Here is a 26,056-nt window from a genome sequence, read left to right on the forward strand (position 1 = left end):
ATACAACAAACATGTAGAGAGCACTTATATCCAAAAAAATAAAAAATAAAAATAAAAATAAAACGAAAAATTTTTCCAAATTTTTTATCAAGAAAGCACATATGCTAAATAACTTTTGGCCAGTACCCCATCGCCTCAATTTACAATAGATATTCAACTGATTTCACACACAAAATAATAATAATAATAATAATAATAATAATAATAATAATAATAATAATAATAATAATAATAATAATAATAATAATAATAACTCATTATTCCCTCCTTATTTTCTAAAAAATAAAAATAAAAATCCAGAATCCTCACCCACAGTAACAGCGATGTAATCGCCCATATTTAAGATACGATAAGAAAGGGAAAAAAACTATTTTAGCAAAGAAGCGGACCTAAATCTATTCCTTAAAAAAATTTAACAAAAAAGCCTTTCCCAATACCAAAGAAATATAGTCCAATGTTTCCTTCTAAAGTATATACGGGGGGAGGAAACAATATAAATACATATATAGAATAATCTTCTGGGTCGCCGGCTGGATCCTGAAATTATTTACAAAACCAAACAAGATAGAGAAAAAGGGGAGTATCGAAGAGACAGTTAATTGCCTCAGTGTTTCCCTCCGATAATATATATATATATATACTGTTGACCACTCACGTGGCCTTTGCACTCAGTGAGCGTATGAAATATTATTTCTTACGACGTGGCAGACTTTGGGCTCCTCCAACCACAAGACCCCGCCGCGTGGTGGGAATCAAAAGGGTTAGGGTGGGATGGCAAAATAAAAACAAATCTTATCTGGCCTCTATCGGCTCCCCGCCCCTACAAAGTCGCGTTCTTCCCAAAAGATTCATACGGTAGAAAGTATCATAAAGAATGCATTCATTTATCAGGGTGTACATACATTCATTAAGTTAGCCAGCTCTCCCGCGATCATTCGCTTCACAAGCTCCTATTTACAAAGCCACCGTCGCCGGCAACAAAACCAAAACACCGTCTCACGCCAACGAAGCCGAAAGGGCGAAAACCGCGCCGCCAACGCCAAAACCGCCCAATCCCAAAAACCCAGGTTGTCTCGCCTTCTTCCGGCGCCCCGCTGGCCCAGCAACCTGCGCGAACCTGTCGCGCTTTTGTTTCCGATCCTCTTTTTTTTATATATGCATACATTTTTTTTTTTGGCAGATTTGTTTTCCGGAGAGAGAAAGGCGTCACAGAGGAAGGAATGGCTGCCGTGATAAATGACTTTTTGAGGGGCGGCGCTGGGATTCTTGCTGCCCGAAAGCCGTTTACCCTTGTCCTTGGCAACGACGGGGGCGATATGGATAGCATCATTGGCTCAATTTATTTGTCTCTATACCTGGAAAAAAATGCCGATTTGGGAGGTGGAAGTTATATTCCCGCACTAAACTTTGAAAAGGAGGATCTTCCGTTGCGCAATGATGTCATAAAATTATTTTCAAAGCATGGTATAGCAACGGATTACTTACTTTCAGTTAAAGGAAAGCCAGGTATTTCAGGTTTTTTGGATCTAAAATCATCCCAACCCAATGTCGTTTTGTATGATCATAACAAGCTTATTCCTGAACAAAGATCTCTGTGTGAACGTGTCGTCGGTGTTATAGATCATCATTTTGATGAGAAACTGTATTTGGATTCTTCTAGTCAATTTCGAAGAATAGAACCAACAGGTTCAGCTTGTACTCTTGTCGCAGAATTGTTTCAAGAAGCGGAATTGACGGTTCCATGTCCGGAGCTTCTCTTAGCGCCCATTGTACTTGACACCGTAAACTTTGATCCATCTCAAAAGAAAGTTACAGAAAAGGATATAATGTTATCCCAGTGGCTTATAAAACAAGCTTCTGTTTTAATTGATCCGAAAAAGATGTTTTTGGAGCTGTCAACATGGAAAAATGATATACTCGCTCTTACCTTCCCCCAACATTTCCGCAGAGACTACAAGGACTTTGAATTTTCATTTGGGAAAAATGAAGACAAACAATTGCAAATAGGAATAAGTAGCATTGCTTGTCGATTTGATGAGTTTCTTGGCTCAAGTGGAATGATGCATCTTGCTTCCAACTGTCTCGATTTTTTGCTGCCAAAAAAGCTGGATGCTTTCCTCCTGGCTTTTGCTGGAGAAAGGGGATATAAAAATTATTGCCGACAGCTGGCTTTTATTGCAAGGGGGATCCTTCTTGAGGCGCTCAAAGAATTTGCAGAGAGTTCACCTGAGGGTATTTGTTTCACCATTATAGACAGAGCAGAACTGAAGGGATGGAGACTAATGTGTTATGATTTGAGTGATCCTTCTGTTTCGCGGAAGCGGCTCGTACCATCACTGATGAAGTTTTTTGCCTCTTGGCCAAAACTGTAAAAAATTTCTAAAAAGGTAAATTTTAAAAAGGGAAAACGTAAAGGCTTTAATAGGACTCATATGTTTATCTCTTAATGAAAATTTGTCGGTTGATATACGCTACGATCCCATATTTATTTTGCCGTTTTATCTGTTCTTTTGCTGTTGGTGCATTGTTTTTCATGTGAATCTGTTTACCCAGTTGTTTTGCTCCTTGCATATAGTAAAGGGTGACGTATAATGAGCAAATTTTTTCACCTGAAAGCATGGACATCGTGGTTTGCGATCCGAGATGGCAGGATGGCCATATGGAGTACAAAATATGCATTAGGAGTGTCACGGATAAAGATAAAATTCTGAGTATTACCTACTGTAGATTTAGTGAGATTTATCTGGTTTTTAAAAGAATGCTGGAGCTGAATCCTTATCTTCCTTTACCACCTTTACCTCCAAAAAAGCTTTTTGGAGCCACAGACCCTGTTTTTGTAGAAAGACGAAGAATGGAACTAGAAGCTTTTTTTTTTTTTTTAAAACGATCTGTAAGAATAAGTCTTTAGTAAGTGAAATACCGTTTCTTTCCACAATAGGTTTTTTGGGTGCAAAAGCGGCCTTGGCCAAAAGGAATGAAAACGATCATGTGGTAAAAACTGAAAATATTGAATGTCCATTTGCGTGGATATTAAGTGATCTGCCCACATTAGACAGAGAAAAGTATTTCTTGGTCACGCGCCAATTTTTTCTATCAAGAAGCTACATACTGATTTGGGTCTTGCCTTCAATCTCATCTGGAACAACAGGACGTTTTTATGCCCTACTAAAAAACGCTAAAGATGAGTACATATTAAGTGTGGCTGTTGTTCATCCCGAGAGAGGCTTAAATTTAAAGGAGAACAAAAGTGTTCTCTTGCTACGGTGTGCTTTTGCACACATTATTACTCTTTGTGTTTAGGCCAGTTGAGGTGCATACCGATGGGATTCGTGCTTACGTCATATGAAAGTTTGCCAATAGCGGTTCCCTTCGTGGTCACGCTTATAGTGCCAGCTGGTGTACGGAGTCCAAAAGAAAGCTTAGAAGAACGAGTAAGGCTTTTTCCATCAATTAGATTGCACGTGTTCTAGAAATGGCATTATTAATGGTGAAATCATTTCACTCTTTTCAGTTATCGTGTCCTTTTTTGCATTTGGGTAATCGTTTTGATGTTTCTGGTCAAATATTGTTTTCGGATTTGGTAGATATTTTTTGGGGTATCGCACGATGTCCGGCTGTTATACCTAAGACCGAACACATACATATAGATGTTTTACTTCTCGGAGTCCTCAGATTGGAGATGACTTTAGGAGTCCTCTTGCTCAAATGAAAGAGATTGAGTTTACTACTTCCTATAAAGGTCCCACGGAAGTCCTTGAAATGGAAATTGACTCCCGTCTAAAACTAATAAAGGGGTTATTGGAAGCTTTCCCCTCATCCGTTCCTCGGGATCTGGTATCTTTTTTGAAGCAACATTTGATTCCATTTGCAAATTTGAAATTGATTTACTACTTCATCATCCCCTCTTTACAAAGAGACACTCCAAAAAGCATTGGATGCTATTTGGAAAAACAGAGGAAGCGCCCTTACCGATTCAGTTTAAGCCAAAAGAAGTTGAGTTGTTTTGTGAGATTGCCAATAATTGACGTAAGGCTGTTAAGACAGCCAGCATTCATTTTGGCTATGAGAAACAGAGTATTGCCCTTCTTTAAGAAATGCGAACGAAGAAAGGTAATGGGCATCAATTTTTAGAATCTAGGTCCCACTTTTCAGATGGCAATATTTTTTTGGCGAACTGCCAACTCGGAGGAAGTTTCTGTAGAGGAAGGGAAAGCAATGAAAGCTCCGAAGGAGTTGTCACAGTCTAAGTGTGGTCTTTTTTTCTGTTGGGTGGGGTGGCGCAACCGTCCGAGTTGCCTGAATATTTACCTTTAAAGGCACTTCCTCCGGTGCGCGTGGCCTGTTTTCCCGATTTTTCTCTTTTTCTCTGCCGTTAGGGAATGCAGGAAAACAAGGATAGAAAAGAAAAGCTTTAGGAAAGGATTTTAAAGTTTGGCTCTGTGTTGATTGTGTGAGAAAAACAAACTCCAATGGAACCAAAAAAATGAAACTTCTCTTCTTTTTTTTCTTTTTTTTTTTTTTTTGTTTCATTTTTAAACTCCAGATGTTCTGTAGGATACAATTGCAACAGCAAATAGATTAGAACGTATTGCAAAAAAAAAAATGACACGCGGGAACCAACGAGATCTTGCCCGTGAAAAAAATATGAAAAAACAACAGGAAAAGCAAAAAGGACGGCGCTCAGATGGAATGTCCGTTGCTCAGCGAAAGGAAGCTGATGCAGAGCGCGTGCGCAAGAAGCAGGCAGAGGCGGAGTTGAAACGGCAAGGTGATTCCTGATGTAATCAAGCGCCTCATGTTGTACGATTCTATTTTGCCATGTATATCGAAAAGGAGAAAGAAAAATATATATACCAGGAGCAATAATTGAGTAGTTATTTAGGATACAGGAATAGTAATTATCAATTATCCTTCGAATAACCTGGGGAATGACTGTTGGCAATATTTTCTTTTTTTTTTTTTTTTTTTATTTGTAACCCGTAAGCGAAATGAATATGCAATTACTTTTAATATTAAATTGACACTTTTTTTCATTCTTCACTTTAAATGATTTTCTGCTGTTTTGCTGTTTTTTTAGTTTTTTTTTTATATATTTGTGTGGGTGGGTGGGTGGGAGTGGACGTTATTGCGGCAAAAGAACGCAAACAGAAACAACCGAAGATGTCATACTATGACAAGTCCGGTTCTGTGGGTTATGATGAAAGAGATAAGGAGTTGAATGAAGAGTTGGAGGCCATGCTTGCGCGTACACCGCCTCACATTCAGAGGCATCTTCAACAACGTATTCATGATGGAATATTACAGCGAATGAAAGAGGAAACCACAAGAAAGTGCTGGGAATTTGTCAAGAAGTATGAAGGCTGTGTGAATTCGGTTCAACCCTACAATATAAGGGAGTGCCTTCCTCACCGTGATGCACTAAACGATTGCGCTCATGAAATTAACTGTGAAGATAATTATCAGAAATATCGTTTGCTGTATCTGCATGGTGAGCTTCTCAAACTTCATGAACACCGCACAGGTCAGAAGATGGAAGCACTGAAGTCTCGTGTTCCTGATTCGATTAGAACCTGGAAGTCAGACTATGCTCCAAAGTACGCTGATATGATGTCAGAAGTAGGCGCAAAGCCTTTTACAGGGGAAGGGGAAAATCTAGATGATGAGTGAAAAGTTGATTTTGGGGTTGTTGTTTTTCGTGTGTGTGTGTGTGTATGTGTTTATTAACATTAATTTCTTCCAAAGGAATTTATGAATCTGTTCTGCGCACAATTATTTGAATTTTACAACTATCTGCCTTATTTCTTTTCATATTCTTTATATATATATATCATCTGCTGTATTGCTTCATGTTGCGGCATAATAGGTCTCTACATGTTACGTGTCATTGTTCGACGTCTTGCTTGGAGGCCGGCCGCCATTCAACACCTACCCGATTTGGGGTCTAAGGATGCTCCCAAAAAAACAGAAGATACCCAAAGACAATACCGCCCTCTTTCCCTTAGAGCACGTCAGGCTCTGGCGGAAAAATCAGATGAAGTACAGTATCATGTGATAACTCAAGATTGGTTTGGTCAGCGTGTCGACACTTTTCTTACTCAGCACCATCCTGAATGGAGTTATGAAACTATGAAAACTTTGGTTCAGCAAGGTCATATCTACCGATACAGGAAAAATGGAAAGAAAAGATTCACGCGAATAACGGATAGGCTTGAGTTTGATGAACTACTTGTCGTTCCAACTCCGGTTTTTTACGAAAGGCAGCTTGCTCCTCCCACTGGTGTTCTCCAGGAGAGCAACAAGCCAACACATTTTAAGTTGTCTTCGCAGGTAAGGGAAATGGCACATAATATGGTGCTTTTCAAAAATGAACATGTCATTGTCATAAACAAACCCCATGGTGTCCCCATGATGCCAACGAGTGACCCACAGGAAATGAATATAGCCGCTATGCTTTCTGCTTGGAAGTACACAAATTCAACGAAACCTATTGTTTGCCATAACCTTGATAAGGAAACCAGTGGTTGTGTTGTTTTAGCAAGAAGCAAAAACGCACATCGCATGTTAGCCCGTATGTTTGTGAAACGTGTGGTACCAAACAGTGTATATTGGGGATTTTGCGTAGGTAAGCCCAGTGTGAACTTTGGAAGGATACGCATGCACTTTGAAATGACGAGGGGAACCAAGGGTGATATCATCGTTGCGCGTCCTTCTCCAACCAAAACTTCCAAAGTAGGTATTGCAGAATTTGTTGTTAATGCAAGTGCATTGGAGTTTGGAAGCTTCATTTCCTTTTACCCACTAACAACACGTCGTCATCAGGAACGCATCATGGCGGCTCATGCATTGCGTTCTCCTTTATTGGGTGACGCTAAATACGGAGGAGAGTCAGCGTTCCCATCATCAATGTCCCTCTTTTGGGATCCAGAGGATAAAGGACTGCCGTTGCACTTGCATCACCGAAAGATTCAGCTGCCATACAAGAATAGTACGGGGGAATTTGTCTGTGTTACAGCTCCTCTCCCAATTCATATGGAAAAGACGTTTAAGAAACTTGGGTGGCCATGCGATGTAGATGATCCGCTTATACCAGGCTGAGATTAAAGTAATTTTTTTGTTTGCTTGTTGTTTTTTTGTTTTCACTCATTTCCGCACGTATTTGTTATTCGTTTCCCTAAGCATTGGTTTATACTATTAATATCCTTTTTTTTTTTCTTGCATGTGCTAAGGGTCACCAACCTTTAAAAACTAAGAAAATCAATGCATTTTTGGAAGCAAATACATGAGTTCCTTTGTTAGCGTCCCACCTCATCTATATCATTTAGCCACGGGAGAAGAAATAACGATAAGGCATGTATTAGAGCGTAGTGTATATAGTAATGAACGAAGTAAGGTCCGAGAGCTACTTCTGTCTAGTGGCGCACATTCCATTCCGGGTCTCTTGGAGGTGGCCAGTGATCCATCATCTTCTGTTATTTTTATTGCATTGAAAGAGGATAAATATTCAGAACGTGGGTTTATAGGCTTTGTGGTCGTTAACACAAGTTTTCTTGCGCAACAACGGGTTGTTGCTATTAGTTGGGTTTACGTTCTTAGCCGCTTTCGCGGAATAAATGTGGGACGTTCATTACTTCAACATGTGGAAGCTTTTTCTCGGGTGAACTGTGTGGATATTATAGAAGCAATGCTCACGGATGATTGCACAAGGTTGTTTAAGCGGCATGGATTTCGTGCTACTTCATGTCCCATTGTTTTTAAAAATAAAGCCTTGCAAAAGAGGGTTGTGTTGCACCCTGTGCCATCTGTGCCTTCTTGCGTCACTAGTGGAGCTTTGATTTTACGCCATGCCAGGCAAGAAAGCAAAAAGCAGTGGATTTTCTGTGTGTTGGAGGCATGTGGATACAACTTTGGCGGATGTGACTTGATACGTCATATTTTTGCGGCTGAATTTCGTATTGAGGTGGTTAATGAAAAGGACGGTCGTATTGTAGCGATTCTGTCGATGGACAGCACGGGATGGATCCCAATTATTGCGTGCACAAAGGAGTATCAGGGGCGAGGATTGGGGTCGTTTTTACTCTTTTTTGCAATGGAATGGATGAGGAGACAGGGTGGCAACTCTGTTTCACTGTCTCCGTTGAACAAGAGTGTCGCCCACTTCTACAAGCGTTGGTCGTTCCGGGTGCTTTCAAAAGGGAGTAGGAAGAGAGGTCGCTGCTCAGACGACCACTCTGTCCTTATTCGAGAAATTGATCCCAATGGGCGCTATCTTCCGGGCGGATACTCATTAGAAGACTTCCTTTCTTCCTCAACTCCACCAACATCCTCGTCAGCGCACCAACAAGAAGGCGAAGGTGCGGAAAAGAAGTCTCCTTAACTCGTTGGGCAAATTCTGCGCTTCAGCCCTGACGCAAGTATAAAATGCATGGTTGGATGGTACAAACTTGTCTGATCCTTGCTACGTTTTGCTCTTTTTTTTTCTTTTTTTTCTTTTCCTCTTTTTGTTTCTTCTTCATTGTATATATTAGGAGCTTGTGAAACGAATGATCGCGGGAGAGCTGGCTAACTTAATTAATGTACACCCTGATAAATGAATGCATTCTTTATGATACTTTCTACCGTATGAATCTTTTGGGAAGGAAAAGACTTTGTAGGGGCAGGGAGCCGATAGAGGCCAGATAATATTTGTTTTTATTTTGCCATCCCACCCTAACCCTTTTGATTCCCACCACGCGGCGGGGTCTTGTGGTTGGAGGAGCCCAAAGTCTGCCACGTCGTAAGAAATAATATTTCATACACTCACTGAGTGCAAAGGCCACGTGAGTGGTCAACAGAATTCTATATATTGAATGAAAAGAAAAAATTGAAGCAATTAACTAACTAACCCTTTTTCTTAACTTGTTTGGGTTTCATAGGTTTTCAGGATCCGGCGAGCTGCCCGGAAGATTATTCATATATATGTATGTATATATTCTATTTCTTTTTTTTTCTATTTTTTCTGGTCTCCTCAGGGTTTAAAGGGAAAGAAACGAAAAAGGGAAGGAGGGCGGTGAAAGTGGGTAACGACTCCCGCGGCTTCCTTTCAATTTGCTTATTCTGATTTTTTATTTGAGGCCCTCTAGATTACGCCGGAGAGGGTGGGAGAGGGAAGAACACGGTGGAGATAAAGGAGGAAATGCCAGTGGTGGATGTGTACAGCGTAGAGCAATTCAGGGAAATTGTAAATGAGGACCTGCTTACGGTTGCATGGTTTACAGCTGTGTGGTGTGGCCCTTGTAAGACCATCGAACGGGCCATGGAGAAGATTACGTTTGAATTTCCGACAGTGCGGTTCGCAAAGGTAGATGCTGACAATAACTCGGAGATTGTATCAAAGTGCAAAGTTCTTCAACTTCCCACTTTTATGCTTGTGAAAAATGGCAAGTTGATTGGGTACGTCATTGGGGCGAATTTGGACACATTGAAGCGAAAAATTCGGGAAATCATTAGCAATAGTTAAAGAGCGGAGAGAAGAATGGGCGGCGCGTGTGTGGCGTGGGTGTATCTGTGTTTATATGGTGCCAAGAAAAAAGCTCCGTGGGCTGTGGCGCTGAGGCCACACAATTGGAAGGGTGCAAGGAAGAGGAGTGGGAATATGTTATTCATTCTCTTTACCAGGGGAAGGAGGAGGAAAAAAAAATGGTAAATGTGGTTTCACAGGAAGAGGGAATCGACTCTGTTGTGAACATTTTCCTCTGTCGATTGCCTTGTTGCTTTTGTTGTTGTTGTTGTTGTTGTTCTTTGTTTTTTTGTTTGCATTCCCGTTGAAGCGGCTGGAAGTGACGCATCCTCCCTTTTTTTTTCCTTTGATTTGGTTTTTCTTTTTCAACATGGACGTTCCTGTTCCATTTGTGTGGATGTGTGTACTCCCCGGGAGGGATTGGAGAGAAGGGAGAGGCAGCACAACAGGAATAGATCCCTTGTTTGTTTAAGAGAGGCCTGGCACCCAAACACACAGAGAAAGAGCGAGGGAGAACTGCGAGACTCACATATTTGTGCCGGGAGCGTGCATGTCGTGCAATGCAGCTCGGCAGAATTACCTGCAGATACGGGAACAGCAGCAGCTGAATCGCGAGAGGGCGCGGGAGGCCGAGGTGGAAGAAAGACGGGCGCAGGAACTCATTCAGCGCCAGAAGGCACGGTACAATCATGTTTCTTCGCACGGATACGGCCAGCTGAGGGGCGGGGGCGATGACGTGGAGATAAAAGTGTTTATCCGGGAGTGCGAAAAGGGCCGGGCGCAAGAATTCAGCTTCATGGAGAGCGATGCGTTGCGGCGCCGGGGCGACACAAAGCAGCCACCCAAGCCGCAGCCGGAGCAGCTTCTCCCTCGCGTCCCGGTGCAGCCAAAAAAGGAACAGGCACCGGTGTCCGCAGTGAATGTTCCTCGCGGTGTGGTGCCGAAGTATATTATCCAGCGCAAGGCGGAGCTGGCAGCGGAGAAGGTGGCGGTGCTGCGCGAAATGGAGCGGCAGAAGGAGATCGCCAAGTATCCACCAGGCCACCGCCCCGTCACAGAGGAGGAACGGAAGGAAACCCTCGCAAAACTTGCCAGCAGGCGTAAAGAGCTGGAATACGAGCTGCACAAAATTCCCATCCGATACGACACACAGTCGATCAAGGCGAGACGGAACAGGATTGAAAGTGAACTCAAAGAGATTGACGAGTCTGAACGCAAATTCAGTGCGGCGAAGCAGCTGTTTGTGCCCATTTAAGCGAGCGTAAATGTCATGCGATACATAGAGAAGGCAATTAGAAGAAATTCAGTGAGTGCGTTTGAAAAAGAAGAAAAAGAAAAAAGGGTTTAAAAAAATTCTGCCAAAGAGAAAGTCCACAGTGACGATTTTTTGTTGTTTGTTTGTTTGCTTGTTTTATTTTCCTCCCACGTTGTGTATTTCTTGGGGCTGTGGGTTTCCGAGACTTAATTGTGTGCCGCTGCGGAGTGAGTTGCCTGCACGTTCCCTTCTGTTCTCTCGTCTGTACATTTTTTGTGTGTTTCCTTTTTCACTATGTCTTGCCGCATGGAAATGCTCATTGCTGCCCGCGCCTCCATTAAATGTCACTGATAGAGAGAGAGGTTTTCCTGTACATGCATTCTGCGTTCTCGTGGCGTGTCGTATGGGTATCCGAGAGAGACTAGTTGCATTCTATCAGAAGCACAACCCCGCAAAGTTATGCGAGGTGGACTCACTCCTGGAAGCATTTGCTGGTAGAGAGGAGACGATGTTTGCTGCGTTGCGAATGAAGTATGAGGAGTCGGATGTTACAGACGGTGTTGAGGCGACATCCAGGGCGAGAAACGTAAACATTGAACCGGGTATGTCTGAAACAGAGTCGAATACCGTTTGCGCTGAGATGCAGGATCTGCTGCGAGACATGGAGTCCGTTGATTTGCGCCGGCTATTGGATCAGCTGAGCGGGCGGGCTATCGTGGAGGGGGATCTTCTCGTCCATGCGATGAGGTTCATGCAACACTTCACCACGTGCGCCCACCGATTTCAGGATTTGAGTGGGACAATTTTGAATAGGACGGCAACTGCAACACAAAACACAACGGCGGGGGCTGCGGTCCCCTTAAAAAGAACTGCAGGGGAAAGTGTGGCAACGCAAACAGAAAGCACATCTCCTGGAAGGTGTGACGCGGCTGTTCATGCGGTGAGGGTAGAGACGGTGTCTACGGGAACGCAAACAGACATGGATGGTGAAAGACTCCGTGATGTATCTTTCAAAGATATGAACCCCACAAACAACTCGCATTTTTTGCGGGCGCAGATGCCACCGACAGAATGCAGCTCTGTGAGGCCTAACGATGAAGTGCGGGCAGCGGTGGCGCCGGCAGCATTAAAAATGGATAAACAATTGAACCAGCATCGCTCGATTGGTATGGTGCACAAATTGAAGCCGGACAAGCATAAGAGGGCTGCAGTTATTGGTGCACTTCTGACAAAAGGCGGGCTTGCAGATACAGACTCCGTCACTCTGGAACCGGGCGTGTACCATGAAAATCTGTGCTTCCTGAACAGCGGCGATGTGGAGCTGGTTGCTGTCTTCCCTGGTGCGCCGGTTATTATTAGGCCACTGAGTAATCTGGAGCCTATCATCCGGGCAGCAGGCAGAAAGACGCGGTTGCGGCTCAGTGGTGTGGTGTTGGTGGAAAACGACACATTGGGGAAGATGCATGTGGATGTATCCGCGCCAAATTGCCCGCTGGTTGCCGTGGCAGATGGCGCGCATGTAGAATTTCACGGCTGTCACTTCTACCAGGGAAGCTGTGCAGTGGAGGCTGTGGGTTTGCACACAGATATCCGTCTGCATCTCTCATTAATTTCCTCCTGCACATTTGCGGGCGTATTTTTGCGCCATGGCGCAAAGGCAGTTATGACGCAGTGTAAAGTGACGCTCTGTGAAGCAGGGGTTCGGGTGGCGAGTAAGTCCTCCATGCATGCAAGGGAGACTGTGCTGGAAGAGAACACTACGGATGGCATTGTTGGATACGAGGGTGCAGAAGGGACGTTGGAGCGATCCAGTGTGCTGCGAAACGGTGGCAACGGAATATTTCTATCACCTGGCTCCAATTTCATGGTGACCGAATCGACAGTGGAGTTGAACGGTCTATACGGCATCCAGCGACTGCAGAGCTCCGTGCTGCGCCTGCGAGACAGTGTCGTGCGCGATAATGGTCTTCTCCCTATCAACCATACCGATGAGAAAGTGTCTTTGTGAGTGTGTGTGTATACATGTATCCTAATGAAGATTAGAAAAGAACGAAAAGGAGAATTAAAGATGAAGAAGAAAAAAAAAAAAAAGAATGGCCAGGAGTGCGCCTTGCGTTAGATATCCAATAATATATTCCTCATGCGTATGCATGCATACAGGGGAGGTGTAAAGTTGTGTATATATTCCTTAATGTGTTGGGCCACATTTTTGATCTGCTTCATGAAAATTATCGTCTCTTTGGTAAAGAAGGGAATGGACGGGGTGGGGGTTGAATGTAGCCATGCTTTCTTTTGTTTGTTTGTTTGCTTGCTTGCTTGCTTTTTCTATCATACACACAATCAGACGGAACAGCAAAACAATGAACGACGAGGAACTGGAAGAGCTCTTTTCTATCAGTCATTACACTACCATCACACCGACTCCCACTGCCAAGCTGCGCGAGAATGATTCGATAAACACAATCCGAATCGACAGCAGCCGCAAGAAAACAGCCTCTTCTGCCGCCATACCCCTTCCGGAGACGTTGCCCATTTCTCCAGAGATCGAGTTGAAACTCTTCGACTACCAGAGGGAAGGTGTTCAATGGCTGTATGAGAGGCACCGGAAGGGCCGTGGTTGTCTTCTCGCGGACGAAATGGGGCTTGGTAAAACGGTGCAAATTGCCTCTTTTGTTGGCGCGCTTTACATGAGCCAGCTTGTCACGAGTACCATCATTGTCGTGCCGCCCACCTTATTGCCCATATGGGGGTTAGCGCTCCAGCAATGGGGACGCCTGGGTCCACCGGTTGTGGAAGTGATTCACAATGATGCTAAGAACAAACGGCTTCAGCGCTGGCAAAGGCTGAAGCATGGCACCCCCTGTCTGTTTCTCACAACATACGGTGTGTTGCGGCAGGACAGTAGTGCCATGGGGGTGCGAATGGTCGACTATGTTATCATGGACGAGGCACACTTGATTAAGGATGCGTCCACGCATGTTTTTCAGAGTGCAATGGCCCTTTCAGCTCGACACCGCATTGCCATTACTGGGACCCCTTTAATGAACAACTTTGAGGACCTGTGGAGTATTTTTCATTTTATTGACGGCTCCATCCTTGGGACCACACGGGCGGATTTTCGCTCTATTAATGCGGTTTTGCTGCGCGGAAATGAGCGCGATGCGCTTGAGAATGAGCGAGGCGACGCGGGAAGGCAGTTGGCACTCATCCAGGCCGCCATACGCCCCTTCATGCTTCGTCGCGACAAGCGTCAATTGCAGATGTTACGTGTCGGAAAGAGGGACCTTATTATTTGGCTGCGTTTGAACGATACACAAGAGCAGCAGTACTTCTCTTTCCTCAAAACCGAACGCGTGGACGTGACACTTCGTAGTGCAGACACGTCTCAGCCGCTTGTTCTTCTCACATCGCTGATGCGGACGTGTGATCACCCGTGGCTCAGCCTTAGCGATGAGGCATATCGAGAGGCGATGCAGAATCCACTGGCAAGTCCAGAGGCAAACCGCAGTTGCGGTGATGCCCTCAACAGCTCGAAGATTTCTTCGGCTCTCGCGTTGGTTGTGAAATGCATTGGAGAACAGCGCAAGACCCTTGTTTTCTCACGGTCAAAACGTCTGTTAGATCTCTTGGCCGTTGCGCTAAGGTGTTGGTTGATTGACTTTGCACGCCTGGATGGCGACGTGCCGGCAGAGGAGCGTCTGAAGACCGTCCAAGGGTTCAACCAGAGTGAGCGCCTATTAGTCTGCCTCCTCACGACGCAGGTTGGTGGCGTTGGCCTTACCGTCGAAGCCGCCTCAGCAGTCATCATAATGGACCCAAGCTGGAACCCATCATCAGACGCACAGGCAATTGACCGCGTTCACCGCATCGGCCAGACACGCGACGTTGTTGTGTACCGTCTTATCACGTGCGGCACTGTGGAGGAAAAAGTCTACCGCAACCAGGTTTTTAAGGTCATGGCGGCAAAACAAGGTACCTCAGTGAGGGAACAGACGGGGCGTGGCAGCGCAGAGTTCTACCGCTACTTTACACGTCTGCAGCTAAGAAGCATGTTTGACGTGGGCACTCTGGACCAAAGTGAGACGGCGGCGCAGTTGGAGTCCCTGCACCCCAACGCCGTGTGTCCGGAGGAGCGCGCTGCGCTGACATCGCTGCCGTTTGTCTGCGACGTAAGCGACAACAGTTGTGTTCACGTCGAGGCAGTCGTAGAGACGGAGAGGGGGTCCGATACATCCCTCACCATGTCCGCCTCGCGTCGCTGTGGCGCAAAACGCAGGCGACCCTCAAGTCTGTCCCCTTCCACTTCAAATGAATGCCGTCACGAGCTGCTAAGCCAGGAGGAGATGTCAGAGATCCTCCTCCAGCTGGAAGAAGAAAACACAGAGAGCCAATCCACCACCGTGCAGTTGGTGCTGACCTCCGAGGATACCACGACAGTGACAGCATCTCCCGTGGATAACAGTGAGGTGTAATGTTGGACTCATTTGTCTCCCGCCCGTAAACCTTAGCCTCCGGCATGCCATCGGCAGAGTGATTCGAAAAGAGAGAGACACACACACATGTACACTTCTCTCTCCTTGTGGGGGAGGGGAAATAGATAGAGAATTGATCTTCGTGGCTGTGTGTTGATGAACACCTTTAAAAGACTTTTCTTTGATCCCTTCCTGTTGCAGCTTTTTATTACATGATTAACACCTTTTTTTTTTTGTTTTTGTACATTCTTCAATCATTATTTGTACCGCAATGCGCTTTAGATGTCTTTTTTTTTTTCCCCCCCCTTCTTTTTCTAATTATTGAAATTATGCTTCTGTTATCACGATTACTTCAGGTCTATCTCCGTTAGAGCCTCAGAAGAGAAGGTGAGGGGAGGCCTTCGCTTCACCTTTTTTTTTTTATTTATTATTTCTTTTTTTTTTTCACCACCGCATTTTTGAAATGGATCCACTCTTCTCTCTCTCTCTCTCTCTCTTGTTTCGCCTTGCTTTTTGTTTTTGTTTTTTGGAACAGGGCTCCAGGGCAAACGTAGGAAACAAATGGCACTTACATGCACGGCGGTCAATGCCTCCCGCCATTGTTCCCATCAGGATTTCGCCATGACATAACAGCAGCGACAGTCTCACACAATTGGTGTGAGTCCTGGTGCTTTCTCCCGTGTCACAGTACGGGTTGATGTTGCCTCTCTCTCTCTCTCTCTCTCTCTCTCTCTCTCTCTCTCTCTCTCTCTCTCTCTCTCTCTCTCTCTCTCTCTCTTTCTTTCTTTCTTTCTTTCTTTCCCCGTGATTTTCCCTGTAAGTTTGATGGGCTTTTCACGTGGTGGAAGGCCTCTTGTCACGTTTTATCCATTTTATTCGTGTTCGCATCTACTTCCTTCCCTCCATACACCATCCAGTAGAGTCGTGCCGCGACAGCTGCGGTGTTGTTTGTTGCTCTGAACTACTGGCCATTTGCCGAGTGATGTCCGTGATTCTTCTGGCACCTTCATAACCATCTTTGGGTGGAGGGCATTCAAATCACATCTTTTATTTCTCTGTTGGCAGAAAAACTATTAAGGAAATCAAACACGGAAAAAGGCAACAACATTTTCAAACAAAAAAAAAGGGAGGGAGAGAGAGAGAGAGAGAGCGACAAGGCATACGCGGACACACACACAAAAAAAAAAAAAAGAGAAAAGGATACTTTTTGGGTGAGGCTGAAGTTCACTACTCCGCAGAAAAGGGATCGGTATGCGCCAATCACTCGTCCAACTGTACTGTTATGACTTGTCGGGCGGAATGGCTGAAAATATGAGCAAGATGTTGATTGGGGAGCAGTTGGATGCGATCTGGCACACCGCCATCGTCGTCTATCAGAAGGAGTTTTACTTTGACGGCGGCACGGGCATTGTCCACGAGTCCCCGGGGAAAACGCGTTTTGGTCAGCCAAGGCGCGTTGAGGTTCTGGGAGAAACAACCAAAACGGAGGCGGAATTTCTTATGTGGACGCAGCAGCAACGTGGCAGTGGATTTGGTCCAAATGATTACAGCCTTCTTTACCGTAACTGTAATCATTTCACGCAGGAGGCGGCGAGATTTTTGGTAAACCGAGATATTCCAGATGAAATACGCAATATGATCCCCAAAGTGTTGGGGACGCCTCTTGGTCGTATGTTGCGTCCCCTGCTGGAGAGCGTAACTGCAGCTGGGAATTCGGCCTCGCCATCAACCCTACAAGGGGGTGCCCCTCCCGCGGCCGAAGAAGTTGGCCTGCATTCGACAAGGACGCAACTTACAGAAGCCGAAGAGGAAGACCTTATGGTCGCTTTGGCGATGCTACAGAGCAATGAGTTTTTGTCCTCGGGCTCTCAGGAAGGCTTCGATATCACGCGTGGGGCTATTGCACTTCTTCGCACATCCCTGTTGAATATATTGGAGCAACCGACTGAGCCTAAGTACCGAGGACTTCTCACAACCAGTCAAAGTTACAAGACAAAATTGCTTCCACTGGAGAAATTTGGCGTGGTTGAAATTTTTCGTCTTTCTGGATTTCGTCTGCGTCAGCATCCTTCCGGCACAGGGCAGCAATGGTATCTTAGTGATGCAGATGGCAGCGAGGAAATATTAAGTATCATGATTGCCTATTTGAACGAGCTGATGGACGCGGTGGATAGGGAGGCACCCGTATCTGTTTCTGTGGACAAAAACCCCACCTGTCATGAGGTGCCGCATGACGTTCAGGGGATCGATCCCCCGGAAGGGGTTACGGAACAGGACCCAGGCGATACTGCATTGCAAATTATTCAGCATGATGCCGGACAGCCGCTGTCATCCCTTAAGGAGCTGGGGGACTGGTCAGCTACTAAACCAGGTATCATCACGCCCGCTGTGGCTTGTCGTCGGCGTGTTGTTGGCAATCCCTTGAAAGCCACTCGACTTTTGGTCTGCCATGATATGCGCGGTGGGTACAATCCCAGTGATTACGCCCGTTTCGCACTTTGTGACGCCTCTTCCTCTGTGAACCCGGTGGTAGACACCAGTTACACGGTGAGCTACTGGAATCTTGTGGATTACTTTGTCTACTTTTCGCACCATCGTGTTTCCATCCCGCCGAAGGAGTGGATCAACACCGCGCACCGTGAGGGTGTTCCCATGCTCGGCACCTTCCTCACGGAGTGGGACGCGTCAGACATTTGCATGATGCTTGACAACGTGGAAGAAATGGATAAAGTCATTTATCAGCTGGTTGAAGTTTGCAACGCGTATAATTTTGACGGTTATTTGATTAACGTTGAGAATCGCCTGGACCCGATACTTGCGTGCCGGTTGGTGCCATTTTTGGCTAAGCTGCTGCATGCACTCAACAAGAACCGTCCCCTATCCTCCTCTGAAAGGACGGTCTTCTGGTACGATGCTGTCACCATAAAAGGAAAACTGAGATACCAGAACGGTCTCACGCCAGAGAACAAGCCATTTTTTGATGTGGCTAGTGGTCTATTCACAAATTACGGATGGAGACCAGGGCAACTGCCCGTCTCGGCGGCACTTGCGGGTGATCGTGCTCGAGCAGTGTATGTCGGAGTGGACGTATTTGGTCGTAGTAACATGTATGGAGGTGGTGGGTATGACAGTGGCAAGGCCGCGGAATGTGCGGAAAATGCGAAGCTTTCCGTTGCACTCTTTGCCCCTGGATGGACGTTGGAGATGGAGGGAAATGCTAACCGGGAGACCTTTCTTCGTGCCGATGCCAAAATGTGGTTTGGGCTGCAGGAAATATTTGAAAGGAAGTGTATTGAGTATGACACGCTGCCTGTCTGGAGCTGTTTCCGCTCAGGTGTGGGGAAGCAGTTTTACTTAAATGGTAAACGCGTTGTGGATGGGAGTACGCATGTCGTGGAGTGGTGTCAACTCTCCCGGACGCATTTTATTCCCTGTTATCAGTTCTCCCTCAGCTCAAGTGAGGAACACTCCTGGTGCGTGTTACCACAGAAAAGCGATGATGGCAAACTACGCTCCGTGTTGCCCGTGGAGTGGATAACAGACCCAGTGTGGATGGGTGATCGCAGCATGAGATTTAATTTGCCTTCCGCAAGTGCCGTGACCCTCATGCGTTCGAAAATAAGTCTTGCTGGATGCAGTAACATTAATGGTGTGCTGGCGTTTGTTGACGCGGCGTGGTGGCGTGGCTCCAATGAAGATAAATTTTTTTTGCCATACCTGCTTATTGAAGGCAGTTTTGGGGATTCCACCTCTCAGATTGTCTTCGACGAGGAGAATGTTCCCGATGGGACAGGTGTCGTTGCGTCTGTGGGTGGATGGTATGTTTTTCGTTATGCTATTCCTGCAAGAACAAATTGGTCACATATAACGTCCATATCTGTTTTGAATAATTCGCCGGATCATCCGCTGGGCTGCACGCTGGGCGGTTTGGGCTTCCTTTCTTCTGGCGAGCGTGAGAAGACCAAAAGTGCATTGCTGGTTGGACAGCCACATAGGCTGTCTGCCGAGAAATTTTCTGTCCATTTGACGAAACAGCCAACGGTACGAGTGGTTGAGTTGAGGTTGGACGAGGAGGAGGTGGAGGAGGAGGAGGAAAAGTTGATAAACTTCGTCCTGTTGGCGAATGTGGTCACCGAAGACGGTGCTTCCGTCCGTTTGTACATGGGGGAGCACGAGAAAAAACCAACCCTGTGGGTTGAACTTCGCATCGCAGCCAATGTCACCGTAAAGGAGTTGTTGCTTTACCCCGTCTCTCCCGGAAGCTGAGATGACTTCATTGCGAAGGCTTTTGCGATAGAAATACGATGTACTTGTTTGATTTTTCTGTGTTTTCCCAACGATAATTAACAGGCACGTATATACTTATTTATCCACATGTATGGTCTTGTGTTGAGGGCGGGTCCCCCGTCAATTTGTTTTTCTTAACCACGTCATCTTTCTTTTTTTTTTTTTTTTCTTCTTTCTGCTGCTGTTTGCAGTTGGGGGGGGACTGGGGCATGGAGCGGGCTGCTGCTTGGTCCTGTGACCCATTATCTCTCCGCGAGATGACAGTTCACATGAGAACGCCACTTTGATGTATCCCATTTTTCCTCATCTTTGTGTGAGGGCGTGCGTGCACGGATGTACACGCGTGTAAGTGTGTTTCTGTGCCCTTGGAGCTTCTACATGTGTTTTCCCCGTTTTATTATTATTATTATTTAACTCACGTACTGTGAAGGTGAATGGTGCAAACGTACGCATACGTTGCGTAGACGAGAAACCCAAATAAAAACAGAACAACATCAAAATCAACATGTTAGGGGCGCGTCGGGCGTTGTTTGGCTTTGCGGGTGGATTCGCGATCACGGACATGTACGTGAACTCCTTGTGCCTGTCTGATATTTACACGGAGCCTCCCTCGAGAGCGAGTTCGACAGGCACGGATTTTATAGGCAACATCGTGAAAAACGTGAGTGGCGTCTTTTCCATGCCGCCGCCGCCGCTTCCACTCACATCGCTGCGGGAGGACATTGAGTCAGCGCTTTGCCGGAATCGTATTGCTGGCACGATGTGCGTCTGCTTGTTGCTCTCTTTTGGTGGATTATGGCCGCTGATTGGGTCAGGTGCAGCCGTACTTTTCGATGGGGAAGATGGTACCGAGCGTTACACCGCCGTGAAGAGATGGCTGCGTCAGTGATAATCCAGGACTCGTGCTCACACACATTCCGTGCAGTACCGTGCCTATCCACGTGGTCTGTGCACGCTGTTTGGTTGTATGCACGCACAAAGACTGTTGCCCTTGCTATCTTTACCATTGTGTGTGGGTGTTGTTAATGGTGCTTTTTCCGTTGTAACAGACTGTTGTTCCGATTGATGCTGCAGCGCATGCCTGCGTTGGCTGCGCAATTTCTTTTTCTTTTTAAGTCTTTAAGCGTACGCGTATCAATGGTACATATATTTGTATTTAGATATATGTATTATATATATTATGCAGTCTGACTCGCTCATGCGTAAATAAACTTGTCTGTGTGTGTGTGTGTGTGTGCGGCGTCTTCGTTGATGCTGAGGGCGTAGTGTTGGCGGGGTCGTATGAATTCTTCTTTTGTTTTTTGGTGTTGTTGTTGCCGGAGCGAAGAAGACGACGTTGCAGAGCAAAAGTAAAGGAAGGAAGGAAGGAGGAGGTCTGAGCTTCACTGAATTAGCCAATAAGTCAGTCACACCACTCGGCGTTGTTCCCTGCCGGGCCGCAGCATGTCATCCACGCGTCACAGCTTCACCGTCTGCGGCCTCATCAACCACCCGGTGTTCCAAAAATGCAGCGAGGCTGCCGAATATCTTCAGAAGGAGTACAGGGACGAGTTTTACGTGGAGATCTTTCGCGAAGTCCCGCGCGACTTCTACAGCCGCCGAAAGAAGATGTTTGATGAGAAAAGCGTAGCCGACACAAACATGGATGTCTTTGTGCTTCGGGATGGTGGCGTGGCCATGTCCGGTGAGGCTTTCTTGCAGATGCTGCAGGAACAGACCCGCTTTCGTCTCCTCCCTGTTCCCGCGGATGATGCCCACTCCTATGAGAAGATGGCGTACGCGTCATGGAAGAAGTTCCTGCAGGAACGGGGAAACAGATACTGCTGGATGTCGGTGTCCATCGACAATGTTCCCTGTGGCCGCATCACCTTTGAGCTTTACTCTCAGGTGGTACCGAAGACATGCAACAACTTTTGGCATTTGTGCCATGGCGATCTTGGCAGCGTTTCTGTCGTCCCAGATGGCGAAAGCGAGGCGCAGCCGCTTGAGTTGACGTACAGGGGATCCACATTTTTCCGTATATTGCGTGGGGCGTGGGTGATGGGAGGCGACATCTCTAGAGACCACAACGGAAACGGGGGTTATTCGTGCTATGGTCGATATTTTCCAAACGAATCTTATGCCATTCCACACGACGCACCTGGCGTCATTGGGATGTGCAACGACAACGAGGACACGAATGCGTCGTCCTTTTATATTACAATGAAGGCCATGTCGTGGATGAATGGACGCTACGTTGCGTTTGGCCGAGTGATAGACGGCATGAATGTCGTGGAGGCCATCCACGATGTAGATGTAAAACACAACCAAAGCCCCTGCAAGGAGATTACCATCAGTGACTGCGGTGTCATTGACCTCACGGACGACTGATACGAGAAAAGAAGAGAGAGGAAGGGAGGGAGGGAATAACTCCCGTCCTTTATTCCTCTCTTTCTCTCTTTATTCCGTTTCGGGGAACTTTGGGTGCAGACGATGATGTAAGAGGAGGAGTGGGTTGTCGCTGGAAGACAAAAAAAAAAAAAAAGACAGAGAGAGAGAGAGAGAGAGGCGAGCCCTTCTTTTGTGTCTTTGGCGGCGTCCTCACTACAACCATCTCACTTCTCTTTAAAGAAAAGGAAAAAACAGCAGCGAATGAGGCATGTGTGTATGTAAGGGAGTGTACGGCCACACGTTACAGTCATAACGACCGATTCTTATGCTTTTCTCCCTCTCTTTCTCTTTCTTTTTCTTTTAGTTCTCTCTTCCATTGCAGAATGAGACACCTGCAAGAAAACATAGGAAGACTGCAGTCCTGCGGCTTCAGTAAAACAAAATCAACTCAGGCACTGAAGGATGCCGGCAACAACTTTGATGTCGCGCTTCGAATACTAAAAAAACAACAAGAACAACAAAAACAACGGCAGCGGCTGCAGTCGAATGTAGCACGGCCACCTGACGAGAAACCAGCCCCCGATGATAGTGAGATGGAGATGGCCATCGCCCCTCCAAAGGAGAAGAAACACCCTTGCATAGTACAGTATAAGAAATGTCGCTACGGTGAGTTTTGTCTCCTGCGAGACCTCCCTGGCGACGTATGTATCAACCACTTCATGGGGAATTGTGCCTTTGCCGACTCCTGCAAGAGACGGCACCATGTGGATGGCGTTGATATACGTGCGGCTCGTCGCCCCGAGGTGCGTGAAGAGAGGATTACGCTCCAGACGGGTGTTATCATTAAGCTGGATAAAGTGAACGGACATCATCTGCTTGTTGGAAGACCCGTGGAACGTGACGCAGAGCCAAATGCAGATGTCACGGGGCTGGTGGGAGAGCCACCACTGCCAAGTCGCTTCAACCTTATCCAGGGATCCGAACCCACACACACGGATCCCTATCCATTGGGATGGCAGATGCAATCGACATCGTGCGCGTCTGTGGTGCAGGCGCCGCGACCATTTTTGGAGGCGGTGCGAAGACAACCTTCAGAGCAAAACACAACATCATCAACACTGGTGCAAGGACCAAATGGGCCGTCGTCAGCGTTGTCATCCGCATCAAAGGCCGCCGCCACCGCCTTTTCCCCATCGCACAAGGGGAAGCATCCCTGCATATTTCAGTTTGGCTCATGCAAATATGGGAAAAATTGTAATCATGCGGATCGAGACGAGGACGTTTGCGTCTTATTTCTGAATGGTCGGTGCAATCGCGGGTCCACTTGTCCGTACCGTCACGAAAACAATGCGGAATTTTTGCGGCGCGCCAAACCTCAGGTGTTTGGAAAAGTTTTGTCCGATGAAATAGCTCTGGGTGATACCAACATGAAGCCAGAGGAAATGCAAAAAAATTATGGCGAAACGTTGCAAATACGGCAGCAGCATCAACAACGAAAACAGGAAGAGGGAGAGCAGGAGTCATGGATGCAGGCACCGTGGGAGCGGCAACAGGCAATGCATTTGTCGAGTTTTCTGCCCGATTTAGGATCGGATGTGGATTGTTGCAGTGGTGATGGGAAGCGGACGCCTCAAGACAACGACGATGGGAGACTGGACGACATGGAGTTGAATGCTCTCGTGGCTCTTATTGAGGCGTTCCCTGCCACGGAGCCACGTCTTTTGCTGCATGCTCTTCGCTCTGCCAACGGGGATGTCGATTTGGTGGCCGATACGCTGAGTAAATTGGACGGCTTTGAGACCGTCGAGGACGTTGTTGCGTACCTTTGGAAGGAGCGCACCGAGGAGGAGGCATCGCTGGAGCAGACGAAGACGCAGTCAGCAGACGAATCTCTTCTCACGCTGTGTTCATTGTTTCCAGCCCTGGATGTACCCTCGATCGCGGCAGTTTTGGGTAAGTGCAATGGGGACTACGCAGAGGCATACGGAATACTCCTTTGCTCAACAGAAAACATCACGCAACAGGCCTTCGGAAATTGCTGGAACGGTAGCCTCAAACAATCGGACGAATTTCGGCTACAGAAAGTGTGCAAAATGTTTCCTGCGGTACCGAAGGAGGTCGTGCGCAGCACTTTTGGCGCGGCCGGCGGGGACGCGGAAGAAACCATCTCCGCACTCAATGCGATGACGAAAGAGATGTTGAATCTGGAGACAGAGACGGTTCCCGCTTTTGCACTCGCCGCGGCATCTAAAAAGACAACCTCGGGGGAGCCACCGTCCTATTTCTTGCGGCCCACTGCGACACGGGACGAAATCCAGAGGTTCTACGAAGAGGTGGATGACGAACTGCGCAAGTTGGGTGACTGGCGACGCGTGCGTGAACAGGCGTACATCGTCAACTCTTGTCGTATTCGGGTTATGAGTCAGGCAACGCAGGCCTACAAGCGTGGAGATGGCAAGACGGCAAAGACGCTAAGCCGCCATGGCAAGCAGCTCGGTGCGGAGTACGTCCATCTGAACCGCATCGCCATGATTGCTCTTGAGCGGGAGCGGCTTGCGAAGGACCCCGCATCAACGCTTGACCTGCACGGTTTTCATGTGGACGAAGCGGTGGAGGTGTTACGGCGTCGCGTGAAGTTGTGTGTGCAGAAAGGCATCCGACGGCTAACCATTGTAATTGGCAGTGGGCGACACAGCCGTTGTGGGCATTCCACCATCTACCCCGTCGTCTTGAGGCAGCTGAAGGAGGACCCAGAGCTCGAAAGATTCGTGAAGCTCAAATCGGTTAAGCCAGCGTACATTGAAGTTGACATCGTACTGCGTGATCGGTAATGTTTTTTTTTCTTTTTTTTACAAAAAGTGGGTGGGTCGTTTCCGTTCTAAAGAAATTACTCGATGGTGGTTAAACTTTGTTGTTGTTGTTGTTGTTGTTTTTTCTTCTTTCCCAAACCCGTAAGTTATTGTACTTCTAGGTGTATCGTGTAATGGACGCACACATTTCACACGATGCCTCTTTCCTCTCCGTTCCTTGTTGTTGTTGTTGTTGCTACCATCATTATTGGTGGGTTTTATTTTTGTGTGGGGAAAGTAATGGTATACCTGTGTGTGTGTGTATGTGCGCCAAAGAAGAAAAACAATAACAAATATAAAAGGGTTTTAGGCACATGCATACGGCGGGGTTGCTTCATTCTGGCTTTTTTTGAGTTAGCATGTGTGTGTGATTTCCTTTTCTTCTTTTTCTTTTTTTTTCATTTGTTTTTTTGTTCGGGCCTAGTGTTTTATAGCCGATATTATATTACTGGTGTTTTGCTTCCCTGTTTTAGGTGTGGGGGGAAGATGGCCAGCTGCAGCCGCGGCATTCTGATCGCCGGGGTGACAAACCGGGCGCGGACGCAAATGGCGGAGGGGATCCTGCGTCACCTAACGGCAAACACGGTGTTCATCAAAAGCGGTGGCGTTCACCACGAGGCGACGGTTCATCCGCTCGCCGTCAAAGTCATGCAGGAGATCGGCATAGACATCAGCGGTCAGTCCGTGTCGTCGCTTGAAAGCGCCCGGAGACAACGAGACACGTACGACGGCTACATCAGTATTGACTGCGGCTACGATTGTAGGATGACGGATAAGACACAACGGCCCTCCGCCGGGCTCAGAGGGCAGGTGAGGGATGCCCCGGGGATCAACATGGATGCAGCGAGCGTAAAAGATGATCAGGGGAATTATGTTGTTGCGTCTTCTTCTTGTGAAGAGGAGAATGTGGTGGGTTATGGCCCGATGCTGGTTCCAAGTATGCCATCCCATTGGGAATATGGGGTCGATGCAACGGATGCTCAGCGACACTGGAAGATTTGGAGCCCGCGTGACCCATCGATATTTCACGAAAATTCCACACGCAAGTTCCAGGATCATTTGTATGAGGGGGAGCCGCTCTTCATGCAGCTGCACACGAGCTTCATGCGTGTCAGAATGAAAGTGTCGGAGCGGTGGGAAATGGATGAGATCTCCACCCGATACGTACTTGAACGCCGTAGCGAGCATGAGGTCCGATTCTTGCGAGCGCGAGAGGAATTGCTGCGACGTTGTGCGGCGTTTCTTTCAAGGTTGGAGAAACACTACGGCGAGAGCCTTTTATTGGACGGGGAGGTACTGAAAAAGGCACCTGTTGTCTCATGAGGGG

The 26,056-nt window shown here is 46.9% G+C and overlaps 14 protein-coding genes across 14 annotated transcripts, besides 23 other annotated features; all 14 read left to right on the forward strand.

Annotated features, from left to right (window-relative positions):
* Nucleotides 1-26,056: part of a sequence feature (heterozygous, non-Esmeraldo-like haplotype) that runs on past the window's edge.
* Nucleotides 35-71: a microsatellite.
* Nucleotides 174-253: a microsatellite.
* Nucleotides 269-296: a sequence feature (AT_rich).
* Nucleotides 510-952: a mobile genetic element.
* Tc00.1047053504797.10 (acidocalcisomal exopolyphosphatase, putative) lies at nt 1,221-2,372 on the forward strand (the record flags this gene model as incomplete). Its single annotated transcript, XM_809274.1, has 1 exon — nt 1,221-2,372. The coding sequence occupies one exon, from the start codon at nt 1,221-1,223 to the stop codon at nt 2,370-2,372; it is 1,152 nt and encodes a 383-aa protein (XP_814367.1).
* Nucleotides 4,491-4,534: a sequence feature (T-rich).
* On the forward strand, nt 4,603-4,779 carry Tc00.1047053504797.14 (hypothetical protein, conserved; the record flags this gene model as incomplete). Its single annotated transcript, XM_809288.1, has 1 exon — nt 4,603-4,779. One exon carries the CDS (start codon nt 4,603-4,605, stop codon nt 4,777-4,779), a length of 177 nt encoding a protein of 58 aa, XP_814381.1.
* Nucleotides 4,945-4,972: a microsatellite.
* Tc00.1047053504797.20 (hypothetical protein, conserved) lies at nt 5,047-5,667 on the forward strand (the record flags this gene model as incomplete). Its single annotated transcript, XM_809275.1, has 1 exon — nt 5,047-5,667. The coding sequence occupies one exon, from the start codon at nt 5,047-5,049 to the stop codon at nt 5,665-5,667; it is 621 nt and encodes a 206-aa protein (XP_814368.1).
* Tc00.1047053504797.30 (pseudouridylate synthase-like protein, putative) lies at nt 5,749-7,095 on the forward strand (the record flags this gene model as incomplete). The annotated part of the gene is made up of 1 exon (XM_809276.1): nt 5,749-7,095. One exon carries the CDS (start codon nt 5,749-5,751, stop codon nt 7,093-7,095), a length of 1,347 nt encoding a protein of 448 aa, XP_814369.1.
* On the forward strand, nt 7,280-8,374 carry Tc00.1047053504797.34 (N-acetyltransferase, putative; the record flags this gene model as incomplete). Its single annotated transcript, XM_809290.1, has 1 exon — nt 7,280-8,374. The coding sequence occupies one exon, from the start codon at nt 7,280-7,282 to the stop codon at nt 8,372-8,374; it is 1,095 nt and encodes a 364-aa protein (XP_814383.1).
* Nucleotides 8,469-8,510: a sequence feature (T-rich).
* Nucleotides 8,524-8,948: a mobile genetic element.
* On the forward strand, nt 9,173-9,496 carry Tc00.1047053504797.40 (thioredoxin, putative; the record flags this gene model as incomplete). The annotated part of the gene is made up of 1 exon (XM_809277.1): nt 9,173-9,496. The coding sequence occupies one exon, from the start codon at nt 9,173-9,175 to the stop codon at nt 9,494-9,496; it is 324 nt and encodes a 107-aa protein (XP_814370.1).
* Nucleotides 9,744-9,775: a microsatellite.
* Tc00.1047053504797.50 (hypothetical protein, conserved) lies at nt 10,047-10,751 on the forward strand (the record flags this gene model as incomplete). Its single annotated transcript, XM_809278.1, has 1 exon — nt 10,047-10,751. The coding sequence occupies one exon, from the start codon at nt 10,047-10,049 to the stop codon at nt 10,749-10,751; it is 705 nt and encodes a 234-aa protein (XP_814371.1).
* Nucleotides 11,155-12,759, forward strand: Tc00.1047053504797.60 (hypothetical protein, conserved; the record flags this gene model as incomplete). Its single annotated transcript, XM_809279.1, has 1 exon — nt 11,155-12,759. The coding sequence occupies one exon, from the start codon at nt 11,155-11,157 to the stop codon at nt 12,757-12,759; it is 1,605 nt and encodes a 534-aa protein (XP_814372.1).
* Nucleotides 12,787-12,845: a sequence feature (A-rich).
* Nucleotides 13,034-15,223, forward strand: Tc00.1047053504797.70 (DNA excision/repair protein SNF2, putative; the record flags this gene model as incomplete). The annotated part of the gene is made up of 1 exon (XM_809280.1): nt 13,034-15,223. One exon carries the CDS (start codon nt 13,034-13,036, stop codon nt 15,221-15,223), a length of 2,190 nt encoding a protein of 729 aa, XP_814373.1.
* Nucleotides 13,044-13,073: a microsatellite.
* Nucleotides 15,635-15,668: a microsatellite.
* Nucleotides 15,700-15,720: a microsatellite.
* Nucleotides 15,928-16,024: a microsatellite.
* Nucleotides 16,348-16,373: a microsatellite.
* Nucleotides 16,475-19,489, forward strand: Tc00.1047053504797.80 (endo-beta-N-acetylglucosaminidase, putative; the record flags this gene model as incomplete). The annotated part of the gene is made up of 1 exon (XM_809281.1): nt 16,475-19,489. The coding sequence occupies one exon, from the start codon at nt 16,475-16,477 to the stop codon at nt 19,487-19,489; it is 3,015 nt and encodes a 1,004-aa protein (XP_814374.1).
* Nucleotides 19,288-19,317: a microsatellite.
* Nucleotides 19,659-19,685: a microsatellite.
* Nucleotides 19,903-19,924: a sequence feature (AT_rich).
* On the forward strand, nt 20,016-20,399 carry Tc00.1047053504797.90 (hypothetical protein, conserved; the record flags this gene model as incomplete). Its single annotated transcript, XM_809282.1, has 1 exon — nt 20,016-20,399. The coding sequence occupies one exon, from the start codon at nt 20,016-20,018 to the stop codon at nt 20,397-20,399; it is 384 nt and encodes a 127-aa protein (XP_814375.1).
* Nucleotides 20,724-20,747: a microsatellite.
* Nucleotides 20,954-21,880, forward strand: Tc00.1047053504797.100 (35 kDa cyclophilin, putative; the record flags this gene model as incomplete). The annotated part of the gene is made up of 1 exon (XM_809283.1): nt 20,954-21,880. The coding sequence occupies one exon, from the start codon at nt 20,954-20,956 to the stop codon at nt 21,878-21,880; it is 927 nt and encodes a 308-aa protein (XP_814376.1).
* Nucleotides 22,034-22,057: a microsatellite.
* Nucleotides 22,264-24,711, forward strand: Tc00.1047053504797.110 (hypothetical protein, conserved; the record flags this gene model as incomplete). Its single annotated transcript, XM_809284.1, has 1 exon — nt 22,264-24,711. The coding sequence occupies one exon, from the start codon at nt 22,264-22,266 to the stop codon at nt 24,709-24,711; it is 2,448 nt and encodes an 815-aa protein (XP_814377.1).
* Nucleotides 24,789-24,811: a microsatellite.
* Nucleotides 25,101-25,144: a sequence feature (T-rich).
* Tc00.1047053504797.120 (hypothetical protein, conserved) lies at nt 25,216-26,052 on the forward strand (the record flags this gene model as incomplete). Its single annotated transcript, XM_809285.1, has 1 exon — nt 25,216-26,052. The coding sequence occupies one exon, from the start codon at nt 25,216-25,218 to the stop codon at nt 26,050-26,052; it is 837 nt and encodes a 278-aa protein (XP_814378.1).

This window comes from Trypanosoma cruzi, genomic scaffold (genome assembly GCF_000209065.1).
Source record: "Trypanosoma cruzi strain CL Brener 1047053513037 genomic scaffold, whole genome shotgun sequence".
NCBI lineage: Eukaryota > Euglenozoa > Kinetoplastea > Trypanosomatida > Trypanosomatidae > Trypanosoma > Trypanosoma cruzi.